The sequence below is a fragment of the Plutella xylostella genome, chromosome 10 (assembly GCF_932276165.1).
Source record: "Plutella xylostella chromosome 10, ilPluXylo3.1, whole genome shotgun sequence".
Lineage (NCBI taxonomy): Eukaryota > Metazoa > Arthropoda > Insecta > Lepidoptera > Plutellidae > Plutella > Plutella xylostella.
Window position 1 is genome coordinate 3,355,739 of NC_063990.1, and position 13,586 is coordinate 3,369,324.

The following is a 13,586-nucleotide window of genomic DNA, read 5'->3' on the forward strand; positions in this document are numbered from 1 at the left end:
TCTTGGTATTTATTATTTTTATTCTTTTAACAACACATACTCAATATTTTACAGAAACGTATATGACAATCAGCATAGTAACATATTATTAGGTAGTATTTAAATGCGTAAGTATATGTTATTATTTTTTTGTGAACCAATGTGTAACAATTTTGTTACTACCAGTGAAAATTAAGTTTATTACGAAAAACAAAAACGACTTCCACTACTCACGAGTCAAAACATAATTTCTAAAGCGAACCAATCAAGGATTCCATTGTAAATTAACATTGTTCGCATTGTTTAAGCTATCACAATCCTGTACAGGTAACAATAAAACAATAACACGTAACATAATCACAGCAAGTGAACATTGGCTAACAAATAATGTTTTTTTTATATCTAAATTATCATTACTGAATTAACTTACATGACCTAGTGAGATCTTATTATTCCCTAGTATAAATAAAAACGTCTTGTCGACGCACAGGAAATAGTTATTCACATTATTATTTACAAAACTGACTAGAGGTCCTTTGAGGAAGATAATTAATTAACGATTGATTTTCTGCAATAGTTTGTCTTAAAACTATCGTACCCTCGTTTACTTATGAAAACATATGGCGTGTGCAACTTTACTGTAAAATTGTAGACCATCGCATAATTAAGTTGGTTATTAATAATACAGTTAGCACTTGAGCAGGTAATGCGTGTCGTTTTGATTCAAGCATTTGGCACTTCCCCAGTTACATGATAAACAATCACCCCTTCTCTTTTGTGGTTGATTCTGTTCAGTGTCCTTACCTAATTTCAATAATTTTCCCTATTTCGCGGCTACCTCAGGGTAACCGGTGATTAAAATTATTCGATATTTATCTATGTACGTTACAGTATTTACATATTGAAATTGATAGGTCTCGTGGGGCTAAAATCGTATCGCTTCATACGTAGTATACACCTTCCCTAGCAGTACATTCAGTTTATATGCAAATACAAGTAACAGTTTTAAAATTTATGTCTAGTTTAGTCCTCCTTATTAAATATTAGTAAATCTTCGTTTGTTGACGCGATGTCCTAATGAAGTCACACATCGTATACAACGGTTTACAAAACAGACATCTCCACCTATACAGAACACAGATTGTCCAAATATCTCGTTCAGGCGATAGGTACACTGTACACGCTTAATACGAACCGAATTAAGTTATCAGTCAGTGACTCAAACATTAAGTAGTCTTTGGCATAATAAATTGAGACCTACACGTCGCACTTTCAAAGCGTCAGTTACACTAAAACACTGATGTCTTTAACAGCTAAGTAGTCGAATAAGCTCCGCCGATGTGCTCACACTGCACAGAGTTCACTGTCGCTCCGGCTCGGCGGCGCTCTGTGAGCCTTAAATGGGCGTCGGCAGGACCGTGAAGTCTTGCAGCGCATTCTTGACTGTCTCGTAGAGAGGCCGGTTCTCGTCAGGGCAGTAGCCGTCGGGGGAACACAGGTTCTGTAGCTTGGTGAGGTAGGAGTCGAAGTTGTCGTGCGCGGGCTTGTCGCCGGGCGGCGGCGGCGGCAGCGGCGGCGCGGGCGGCCCGGCGGCCCCCCCCGGCGCCGAGCCTCCGCCCGGGATGCGCACGTGCTCCAACAGCGTTATCACGTTGTTCCGCAGACTCTCATAGTATTCGTTCAGGTTGTTATTGCGCTGCGATATCAACTGGTTCTCCTGCAACAAACCATCCCCATCAGTCTGCAAACAGTTAAGAATAACATCGTAAGATACGGCTAAGGGGGTTAAGGTCGGGGACGGTCGATAAGCTACTTCAATAATAATGAGGAGGTACTCACAAAGAGCTGGGAAGTTAGTAGCATTCAAAGCTGGATGTTTGTAGCCATGACTCTACCATCTACGTTGTCAGAGACAAAATGTTTAGATTTTAGTTTCAATTTATGAAAGAAGGTGGGTGGTTAGTGCTTAGCTTAGTCTGTATATGAAATTCTCTTTGATAATAATATGCTAGTTACTTATATCATTTGCAATAGCTCTTTATTAAGTTAAAATCAATGTTACAGTGTAAACTACTGTTATTACGCTCCGCTTACGGTTGGCATAAAAAGTTTGATAAGTAGGTACTTTATCCAATACCTAGGTAGAGTCATTTTTTATTCACTTCGAGAAATATTTTGAGCAGTAAGAATAGAAAAGGGAAACGTATTTTTTCTAACAAAATGACACCATTATACGTATTTTAACGTAGTTATGTAAAGAAAATCAAAGTGTTAATTTGTTCGTGCTTGGGCTACAGGAGGTAAAATGTCATAGGGTTCTCCATAATATATTATTTTACGCTGCTTCCTCACTTGTCTATTCGTATTTGGCAAAACTTCCACGTGTATATTTGCCAAACTTATTGCCTATTTGGCCAATATATCCAGTTACGAATAGGCAAGTGAGATAGCAGCATTACAAAGCACCTAACATGATGCTTACCCTTTCTCCATGGCTGAGGTGGGTCTCCATGGCGTTGATGTCGGACTTGAGCCGCATCATCTGCGACTCGACGCGTGCGTTCTCGCGCTGCAGCTCCGTGATCTCCTGCTCCAGCGTCATCAGGTCCTCGCCGTTGCCGGTCTGCATGTTCATCTCCATGCCTGGAAGGAGAGGGTTGTTGGGTTAGTTGTGGGTTAGGGAGTAGAGATTAAATATCTAATGATGGGATCTCTTCTTGAAGCGTTTGTAAGTATTTCATCATGGAGATGAGGATTAGGAATAATATGATCTGGTAAGTAGCAGTTTATTTAACCTGTAGTGTCCCCTACGGGCCAAGGTATCATAGCAGCTGCTTAATTGGCTGAAATTATATCGTTAACATTGTTCTCATGTAAGTGAGGTGTTTTGTGCGAACTCTTGCCCCATAGCAAATGTGATTTGACGCACATGGCTAAAGACAGATGTTTGCTTTCATTATTATATCTCAATCAGCGCAAAATTCTAGACATAATTTAATTACCTGAATAAGGTTTGGGGTACAGCGGAGTGATATCATCCGGGTATTTGGCCTTCTTGGGCTGCGGGGTGGGCGTGGCGGCGCCGGCTATGGGACACCCGGACAGGGAGCGGTGCGTGAGGAATGACCCGTTGATGTGACCTGATCCGTCACACCCGGGGGTGGGGCAGTTGACGCCGTCGAATTTGATGGCCGACGCCGCCGCCGCCACCGCCGCTTTGTGCTGCTCAACCGTCCCTCCACTCTCCAGAACCCGCATCTTGTTGCGGTTCGCGATCGGACAACCCGACGCGCTGCCGAAATAAAAACAAAAACATTAGAGTGTGTTTACAAACATGCGAGAAGCGAAGTGCTACTGAGTACCAAACACAACATGGCATGATGTTACTATGCGTGTGGCTGACAAAACACAGTTAATAATAGAAGATGTATAAAACGCAGCCGCGTTTATTTACATGACCGTACGTACGGGAGATTACGATGAATCTAAAAATACTTTCAACATTCAACACTACCGGACTCGCCGAGTGGCGGCGCTTACCTTCGATGCGATAAGAATTTCCCTGTAGCGTGGCCAGATCCATCACAGCCCGGTATAGGGCATCTAAGCAGCGTGCAAATACAGATTATAGGATATAGACTTTACAATTTATACACCCTAAGAATCAAGTGAGAGGAATCATAGATTAAGGGGGTTTAAGGTTAATCAAGAGAGTCAAAGATGTGTAGAAACCTTATCAAAAGTGGTATGTACCTGAGTGGTTCGGAGTCCTGTCCATCCCTGGGCTTGCTCTTGGGCTTGTTGGCCCGGGGGCAGCCGGACAGCGAGCGGTGCGACGAGTAGTTGCCGGTGACGTGTCCGGAGCCGTCACACCCGGGTGTCGGACACTTGAGCTCCTGCGAGTGCGGCTGCAGCTGCGAGCGGTCCGCGCGCGGACACCCCGACAGGCTGCACATAAACAGACTGCTTACAATGGCGGGATGTGGTGACCAGGAAAAGCGGGCGCTTCGCGGGGGTGTTTGACACACAGGGACAGACTTTAAATTGCAAATTACGGCCGGCATTGGCTACAGTATGAATAAGACAATGGGGGATTATGTCTGGCCTTGGATGACATGTCGTGGAAAATGCAAGAAAAGGCAATGTTTTCGGAAAGATCTGTTTGTAATTATAAGAGTAGGTAGTCATTGGCAAACATATGATGTAAGTATGCAGATTAGCAACAGCTCAACAGCAGTAGCAAAGTTCGCGCCATGTGTGTGGCACACTTGTGTTTCAAGACGACGTCTTGAGTTTCACTGCCTGCTTCATTGCATGCATGTAGCGGGATACCGTGTTCGATATTAAATTAATTTATGAATAAAAAAAGTACTTAACTTAGGTGATGATGATGCTGATGATTATTATCAATTTTTATCTAGGAATCATGTGGTGGTGGTGACGGCGACAGTTAGGTATAATTTTAAAATTATTTCAGGATTTGGTCGTGAATCGTGAATATGATAATGAAACACTAAAAGAGGTTTAGCTACACTTGTGAATATGTGACACATCTGACTGATCCATTGTGCAGTGTTAATAAGTAAAGTCAGGGATATTAAATTAAAATTAAGTAATTTAAACCTAGGTTTAGAACAGAAGAAGTAGGAACTGAAACTTGTGTCGTATCTTTAGGTATCTTTGCAGTCCTAAGTGCTCTACATTTGCAATAAGATGCTGAGGAGTGGAGAAATCCGATTTGATAACATCTTATAAGATTACAAACATAAAATGCCTAAGTGCCTACCTACTTATATATTTTGCTATAAAAGATAGCGTCTAGTGATTTTATTGGAATGGCCTCAGTATTTTAATAGCAATTTAATTATAGACATTAACCTCTTTATAGAAAAGTTGACATCAATTTTATTCTGCTGTTTTTAAAGAACTATAAGCACTTATAGTCATGTAATTGAGAATTCAGCAAGTCCATGTTATTAAGTTAAAGGCTACTTAAACTATAAAAAGTTATGAAGTCAATTAAGTGTGCGTTGGATTAAAGCGGGGGGTCCACTAGTCCTTTGTACCCTTGACCTATTTACTATCTAGGTAAATAAGTTGATACCCTAGCCTACTCTAAACGTACTCGTCGAGACTGATAACAATGTGCTAAAGAGATCTAAATACCTACTAGATTTAGGTTGGGAGCGCTAATTAAATTAGTTATAGAAACATCTTGAATTAGTTACGGAGTTGGGTAAGAACGTATCGCGCGAAGTAAACAAAACACAGTGTCACTCGGTATACAGATACACACGCCTACCAGCCATCAGCTGGAATATTTAGCATTCTGTGACAGCAGCATGCGGTTAGTTTTAGCTCTGGCTGCATCACGATTGGCTGCGCCGTCGTGCGGGACATCCGCCGGCCGGCGAGGCATGCGGCGTGCTCCGGGTTAGTTGGTGTCATCGTGTCTTGCCTTCGATGTGTCGCGTAGAGCCCGGAGATGTGCCCGCTGCCGTCGCACGAGCTCACGGGGCACTGGATCAGCTCCCGCGGCTCCTTCATGCGGAAGCTCGGAGTGTACCCCCCGCCGAGCAGCGCCGCCATGTACTCCTCGCCGTAGCTATCGTGAATACACACAGTGATACAATGGGCGCGTAAACAAAAATAACCGATAAGAATAAAGCGGCAAACCAAAAAAAAACTACACTCCGCCGCTAATAATAAAAGTTTTAAAACTTTTGCTGAACAAAGCAAAGAAAAAATGTGACCTTATCGATGCCCATTTTTATTTTCAATGTCACTCTGGGGCTGGAGCTCGTTGTCTCATGGCATTTTCAAAAGTTATTCCGAGTTTGTAACGTCGTTATGTGTTTACAAAACAGCGTCACTCGTTGTTGTTTGTGATGTGTACCAGTGATGAGCAGAAAGTTTTTTTTGCATGAGGAGTGAACTAATTAAAAGTTTTGAAAGTTGTTGAACTCACCTGTTCCGCCTCATGTTCGGTTGTTTGAGTTGTTTAACACTGCTAGAGAGGTACGGTTGTTTAGTTTGAGTATCTTATCTGCAAGTTTGGTGGTTAGATAGCGAGCGGGCGTCGCGCGGCGTGGTGCGCGGCCGCCGGTAAATATAGACTGATCGCGGGACGCCGAGCGTGGCCGCTCTGCCAAGTGGCACGGAGCGGGCACGAGGCGCGTGACGTCACGCCCCGTACCCACTCACAGCGCTCAGCTGCGTGCGCCCGCGCTCACTTCACTATACTCAGGTAGTGGAATGAATGGAACGCCAACTTTTGAATACCTAGTTCGTTAAAAGTTTTTAAAACTTTGGTTCCGCGAATTCACGACTGTCTTCATGCAGAGAGGGTCGGTCAAACTTTTAATCCACGACACTTTTTTATTGGACACTGTGTTTTGTTAGTTTATTGCGTTCTCACGTGTAATTTTTGTAAACAATATCTTAGTTTAGTATTTAACACGTAACCTACGTGTAAATCGTGTTCTTTCTATTCTTGATGTTTCTTTTCCTTTTCTTTATAATAATTATGCTATACTTAAATAACATGCTGTCTGACCAACAACTTAATAACAAACATCTATTCTATAGCCGACAGTACTTAAATGCTAATGTCCCATTTAATGATAAAACAATACGATAAACGTTCATTCATACTAACTTATCATTGTCACAATGATATTTGCCGTGCCTACCAACCTATCTAGACAGATACCTAGGTAAATACCTACTACATCTAGATGGTCCAATTAATTAAATAATTGAGTGAAGGAAAAAGAGATGTAAGAAACCCGTTATTCCTGTTATTACATGGCACCCTTGTCGCGAGGTCGGCAGGGGTAGCCCGGCTTGCTTCATCGACACACAAGCACAAGGAGCGTTGTGCGAAACAGCTGCTCACGCTATGCGATCCTGGTAGCCGTTATTTAGAATTGACTTATGGTTTTTAACCGACTTCAAAAAAAGGAGGAGGTTCTCAATTCGTCGGGATATTTTTTTTACGATTTTCACTATTAAATTATAAAATATTGTTAGTGACTACTAATTAGGTCTTACTTATAATTTCTAGGTTTCTATTTCTATTGTAATGTACCTACCTACTTAGTTAAATGAGTAAATTTACTTTTATTAGACATTTCATATATTCACTTGATTTTATATTGAAGGAAGGTTACAATTTACAATCACACAAGTCACACAACCACCATCACATTTTCTTAGCTGAAAGTTGCTAGCTGAAATAAGTACTGAAACTTCGTCCACAAACAGCCAATCAATCGCTGCTCCTAAAAACCAGTAAGTACTTATAAAAAACCATCTGCAATCCTGAAAACCTTGTGTAAAATATTCACCTGCTATCTTTAGGCTTGTCGTGGGGCGCGTGGGGCGGCGGCATGTAGCAGGGCGGCGAGTAGGGCGGCGCGTGCGGAGGGTAGGCGGGCGGCGGCGGGTAGGCGCCGCACTGGTACTGGTAGCCGCCGTAGCCGGCAGCCGCCGCCGCCGCCGCGTAGTCCGGCTGGGCGAGCCCGTAGCCCGCCACTGGGTGTGGGGATACCCCGCCGTAACCTGCGAGGATGGACGGTTTTGAAATTGATAGGCTACTTTGACAATGATGTGTGTATGTGAAAAATTACATAACTGTTACTATGTGCCTACATAATCATCATCATCATCATCAGCCAAGCCAATAATCATCCACTGCTGGACATAGGCCTCTCCCAAGGAGCGCCACAACACTCGGTCCTCGGCCTTCCTCATCCAACCACTACCTACATAAAATTACTATCTGCTCGCAACATAAGGCTCAATTGGATTAATTAACAGTATCAATACGTTTTTACATGAAATAATTTTATTTAATACTGCATACCAAATGTCAATTACTTCACTTTTCGTAGGCACATACATATAGCTAGCCGTAGTTAAAACATAGCTATAATACCTATAGTTTGCGGAGTTTAGGGACCGTAGTTAAACAAAACAGTGTGAGTACAAAGGACTCGGTTCTTACGACCCCTTTCTTTATTGTGGTAGCGGGTAAGAAGGGGTCTTGTGTACTTAAAGATATTTGGGAGAAAACTTCTTAGAAACCTACTAAAAGTTACTTAGCAGGTAGAAATCTTAGTTTTACTACACTCCTAGTAGGTAGGCGATCCACGAATTAACACAGTTACTTACTTTAATGTCATTTTTGTAAATGTTATCTCTTTAAGTCTTAAAATAATCCCACACAACAAGCAATTACCGTGAAACAATTCAAACAAATTAAGTGCCTCCTACATTTAAAGATAAATAACGGCACAACACTTCACACTCAAGTGCCTGTCAGTTCGCTGCTAGCAATATTGCACGGCAACGCCTCACGTTGCGGTGACGCGTTTGGCAGGAGCGCGCTCATCGGGGAGTAATCGCGACCGCGTTTTAATTTGTCCGCCATGTTTTATGGCAAGCAACACAACCAGGAAAGGGTTGGAAGACAAAGGAACATGCGGCAAGCGTAGCTAATAGACTGTATTTAAAAACCGCAGTTGTAATGACAAACACGGTGACGTTGTGAGTGTTGATGAATGAGCTTGTGAGTTTTGAAAATGTAGGTACTTTTATATAATGTACCTAACTACTTAGTTATCTTAGGATAGGAAATCTTCCTGCAAAATTGTATAAGAATGAAATAAAGCAGTTGTGTATGGGATATTTCTTTAGGAAACGTACCGGCGGCGTCTCGATGGTAGGCTTCTAGATACGGATGGCTTCCACCGCTGTCCGGCGTCGACTCCCGACTGTAGGACACTCCGCCGGGGAAACCTCGACTGTTGGGAGAAGGAAACATACTGTAAGACGTTACACGAAAAATGTATACCAAGGCAATTAGTTACTTAGTTATCTAGGACAGGACACAAACTGGTCTCGATTGGGATTACTGCGGTTTCTATAGTGATCCAAGTTACCTGTGTTGTAGTCGCGAGACGCTGAGGTCGAGGGTCTGTCCCTGCGGGCTGGGCACCTGCGGGCTGGCGGTGAGCTGCGGGCTGGACCCGGGCTGCGGGCTGCCCCGCGCGCCGCCGCCGCTGCCGCCACCTGCGCTCGTGTACACCGGCGATGCGTATGGACCCTAAACAGACAATTTTATGGCTTTATGGCTGTGGAAAAATGGTATATCATTGGCAAATATGAAGGCGGATTCATCGAAGTACCAGGCACTCATGAGTAAAGAAAGTCTGCCTTACCTGTGGACTCCCACTAGACGTGGAGAGGTCGATGGCCGGGCGAGGGTCGCGGGGGTCCCTCGGCGTGGGGCTCCGCGGCCGCTGCGCCTGCGCCGCCGCGATCTTCACCGACAAGTTGATGGCGGAGAAGCCGGGCGGCACCCCCGGGCCCATCGCGCTCACGCCGCCGACGCCCGCCACCGCGCCGCTCGTCTCGTAGTGGTACATTGGTCTGTTGCAGAAAAACGGGCTTCGTCAGATCATTATTGCGTAGTCAGGAAGACACTAATGGAAGTATGGAAGTAAACATAGAGCGAGAAAGTTTCCGAGACCAGTTTGTCCATTGTCTCAGGGTGTCAACAAAGACAAACACACCTAAAACAATTGAGCTAACTTACCTAGGGTAGATGGGTCCAGTATTGCTGTCCTGCTCGGACTGGTCTGTCTTCATGGGCGTGGGAAGGTGAGGGTCGTGATAGCGCTCGTCCTCCCAGCCGTAGGGCCGCTGCGGGCACTGCGCCGGGTCGTACCGCTCGAAGGCAGGCGCGCCCTCGTAGCATCGGGACTCGTAGTAGCGGGCGTCGTTCATTTGGCTGATGGGATGGAATATTGTTTTTCAAAAAGAACAAGGATACACAAGGATGAAAAGCTTGATGAGATTCAAGTGCAAGATTTAAATAACCTGTCCCGACTTCGTATTGTTATGCATGAGCGGTATGGTTGCTCTTTCAAACAGGATGAAAGGTACCAGGGCAGCACTCACCTATAGGAGCGCACATGATCATCGGGCGGCCGCTCGTAACTGGAGCGTTGGTCCGGCGGCGCGCCGTAGCCCGCGTGGCGCGTCTCCATGGCAACGGGCGAGGAGTCGCGCTCGGGCTCCGTCGCCTCTCTCTTGGGCACCACCAGCTCTGGCTCCCGCTTCACTCCTGGTGACGCCGCTTGCTCGCGCCCGCTCGATACGCTGCCGGTTGTGCTCTCGCTCGCCACTGATACGGGCGTCGTGAGCGGGACTGTTGCTGGTAACAAAAGATAAACTATGTCAAGCTATGAAAAGCTTTAAGTAAAATATAAATGTTAAGGTGAATGTTTTGTTGTGTAGGATAGGATGCAATATTTATCTAAAAAGGATCCTGGAAGGCTTTCTTGAAACTTTACCACTTTAATAAAATAGAAGGGCAAATGACTAGGAGCGCATGAAACTCACTGGGTTGCCTGTTCCTCTGGGACCTCGCGGCTGCCTTGCGTGCGGCGGCAGTGGGGCAGCCCGAGAGCGACCGGTGCGTGCTCCGGTTGGAGCTGACGTGACCGCGGCCGTTGCAACCAGGCGTCGGACACTTCAAGATCGTCTCGTGAAGCGCCAATACTAGGAGCACAGAACACTAACGTAAGCTTCTTGTTAAAAGACTCGTGGTATTCGACCTAAGTCTGGATAAGGTTGAAGGTGAATGGAGACTGAAATTAAATTGCGTTCTGTTCGAATACATTTGCGCATTGACCGTTTGTGTTCGGAATGACTGTTCAAGAGTTGGTGATTACAATAACAATTAATACAGTCTTATGAACAGGACTATTCTTGGAAATGGCATAACAAGGTCAAAGTTTAGATTATCGTTGTGGGTGACTGAATCTGTATTATAAAAGTTTTAAGCTAATGTAGTTGGAAATAAAATATTAATAAATGAAGGTACCTGGATTATCTATGTTTTGTCATAGATATTATCGTTTATATTTATGTATAGGTACTATTAAAAGCATACGAATACCTAATGCTTATTAAAATCTATATACTTAAGTAGTTAATAATTTATGTAGTTACCTACTAATAAATTGGTGATGAAATAAGAAATATGATAGTAAAATAGAAACAATAATCTACACAATAAAAGAAATGAACTTCAAGCCTAGGGCTTAATACACTGAAATTTACAAAACCAAAATACAAATTATAAACATGGCGAACAAATGAACAGAAAAGTAAAGCCGTGCACACCAAGTTCTACCTGACAACATGTTTGAACGTTACGTTACTTACTTTCCGGTGTGACTTTATCCTTTCTTGGGCATCCTGACAGACTGATGGAACAAACGAGGATGTTATAAATAATGCATATCCAGTCCAATGAAGTTAATTAACATATTCATTTCAGGAGTAAGTGAACTGAGATACCTTGCATAGTTCATTAACTAACTATATCTCCCTACACGGTTAATAGTGAAGTCTTTTTGATAGGAATGCTGTAAACTGAAAGTCATGAAATCATCATCTGGCGTCCCTCACCTTCTATGGTGTGTGTAGAGGCCGGTGACGTGGCCCTGCCCATTGCAGCCGGGAGTCGGACACTTGTTGCCTTCTGCGAACAAATCACCGACACAATTAGTACATCCCTAATGATCCCGGGGGGGCGTGTGGATCGATAGTGCGGGCGTGCCGGGGGGCGTGTCCCGCCCGGCCCGCGCCCCGCGTCCCGCCCGCACAACTCCAAAGAAAAAATAAAGAACGCCCGGGCGGCTGCGCGTACCGACAAGGATTTTTCCTCCAGCGGCCGGCGGGGCGGCGCGGTGGGCGGCCCGCCCGCCCACTCCCGCTCTGACCCGTTTTTATTGCGCGTCACCCGCACATAAACCCGGCCATCAGCGAGCGATACGAGGAAAACGTTAAGGTGCTTATGTACCGACTACGATATCAACGTAGGTGGGGCCTCGCCGGCATTGCAGATGCCACTAATAAATTACACGAGCCATCTCTGTAATGAAGAATAATTTGTCGTCCGCGTCGTTTGAAAAGCTTTGCTGGAAAGGAGATCGTTGTATAATGCTACAAAGTCAACAGTTGAAGTAAATGTTTATGTATTTGCAACAAATAACTAACGACAAACCGAGAATTTTATGTCAAAACTAAATCCATTCGAGTCACAAGACCGGCATCGATTTCATTCAACCTCGAACCCCAAACTCAAAGTTGGGGAACATCTAAATCGACCTTGAGCAAAGTTGGGGTTGGTTGAATGTTGTTTGTCGGTAAGTAGCGTGTGGGCACCTCTGTTGGGCGGCGAGGCGGCGGGCAGCGGGCGCGGCGTGGCGCTGGGCACGGCGCGCGCCTCGTGCAGCGCGGTGGCGGCGCGCGAGCCGGCGCCCGCGGGCTGCAGCACCGTGTACTGCTTGCTGCGCTCGCCCGAGTAGCCGCCGAAGGGCTCGTGCGGCGGCGCGGCCAGCCGGTGCTTCACCTCCGCCGGCGGCTTGAAGGCCGACGCGCTGGAGTAGGGCAGCGCCGCCGTGGCCGCCTTGTACGCGCTGTACAGCGACTGCTTGTTGACGCACATAGCCTCGCGCCGCCGCCCCTCCTCGTCATGCCGCTCCGACATGTCGATCTCGAGCTCGTTGGACGACGAGTCCACCAGCTCGTCGAAGTTGGGTCCATCGTACTGCGACGCGTATTTGTTGTGCTTCGTCGGGTACTCGTCGTCGCTGCGATCTCTCTCGGATTTGACTATTTTCTGATGGTGGGTCTCGGTGTCGCTCGGGACGTGGTTCTGGTCGTCGTTGGGCGGCATGGAGTAGCTGCGCGGGGAGTGGTCGCCGCTGTCGGAGGAGGGCGAGGGCGAGGAGGGCAGCATGCGGTCGGAGCGCTTGTCGTCGAACATGTGGTCGTAGCCGTTGGGCTCGTCGGCGTCGTCGCTGTAGTGCGCGAGGTCGCGCGGCCAGGCGGCGGCGGCGGGCGCGGGGGCGCCGGGGGCGGGTGCGCGGCGCCGCGGCTCCTCGTCCAGCAGGCGCCGGCGCCGCTTGCCCTCCTCCTCGTGGTCGCGGCGCGCGCGGAACGTCTCCACGTCGACGCCGAACTCCAGGCGGCGCTTGTTGAGCTGCGACAGCGCGGCCGGCGCGCCCAGCGGCGCCGCCCTGCAACAAACACACGCTCAGTTTCGTCTGCCGCCGCCGCTGCAATCCTCACATCAATATCAGTAACACATCAGAAAAATTTAAGGTTGTACTTGCGATTCGTTTTCTCATCCACAGTCACAATATTTTTACGCGGAAATGATTCTCGGCGTGTCCAATCGTAGTTGTCACAAAAGCACTTTCAGTATTATTTTTAATTGCACAAAAATCGTTCCCACGTAAAAACCATTTCACTCAAGAGCTTTCAGACCAAAAGTAATTTGAAAATTTGTAAGTAAATGCAAAAACTAAATAAGAGAGCAAATCAGTTTGTTAGAAGTTGTAAAATCAACTAAAATATGGTAAAAAATAAGAAGCATACAGTAAGTTTAATACGTTTTTCAGATAGATAGCTCCAATAGTTGTTGCAGGAAGTCTGTTTGCTACACGCTTTCACGCAAATAGCTTTCAATTGCTTTTAAAACCACCACGCATAATGTAATTGCTATTAACACTACTGAATTAGTT

The 13,586-nt window shown here is 45.8% G+C and overlaps 1 protein-coding gene across 1 annotated transcript in view; it reads right to left on the reverse strand.

Moving 5' to 3' along the window:
• The window catches only part of LOC105389629 (myelin transcription factor 1), a 73,215-nt gene continuing 59,629 nt past the window's right edge, over nt 1-13,586 (reverse strand). Inside the window, exons 4-18 of the mRNA XM_048623744.1 lie at nt 12,223-13,079; nt 11,464-11,536; nt 11,218-11,258; nt 10,390-10,548; nt 9,946-10,201; nt 9,581-9,775; nt 9,204-9,414; nt 8,925-9,088; nt 8,689-8,786; nt 7,329-7,542; nt 3,733-3,942; nt 3,520-3,582; nt 2,982-3,271; nt 2,462-2,622; nt 1-1,720 (exon numbers count right to left, since the gene is read on the reverse strand). Of these exons, the coding sequence (XP_048479701.1) occupies nt 1,376-1,720; nt 2,462-2,622; nt 2,982-3,271; nt 3,520-3,582; nt 3,733-3,942; nt 7,329-7,542; nt 8,689-8,786; nt 8,925-9,088; nt 9,204-9,414; nt 9,581-9,775; nt 9,946-10,201; nt 10,390-10,548; nt 11,218-11,258; nt 11,464-11,536; nt 12,223-13,079 (3,337 nt within the window). The 3' untranslated portion in view covers nt 1-1,375. The remainder of the gene's footprint in view (nt 1,721-2,461; nt 2,623-2,981; nt 3,272-3,519; nt 3,583-3,732; nt 3,943-7,328; nt 7,543-8,688; nt 8,787-8,924; nt 9,089-9,203; nt 9,415-9,580; nt 9,776-9,945; nt 10,202-10,389; nt 10,549-11,217; nt 11,259-11,463; nt 11,537-12,222; nt 13,080-13,586) is intronic.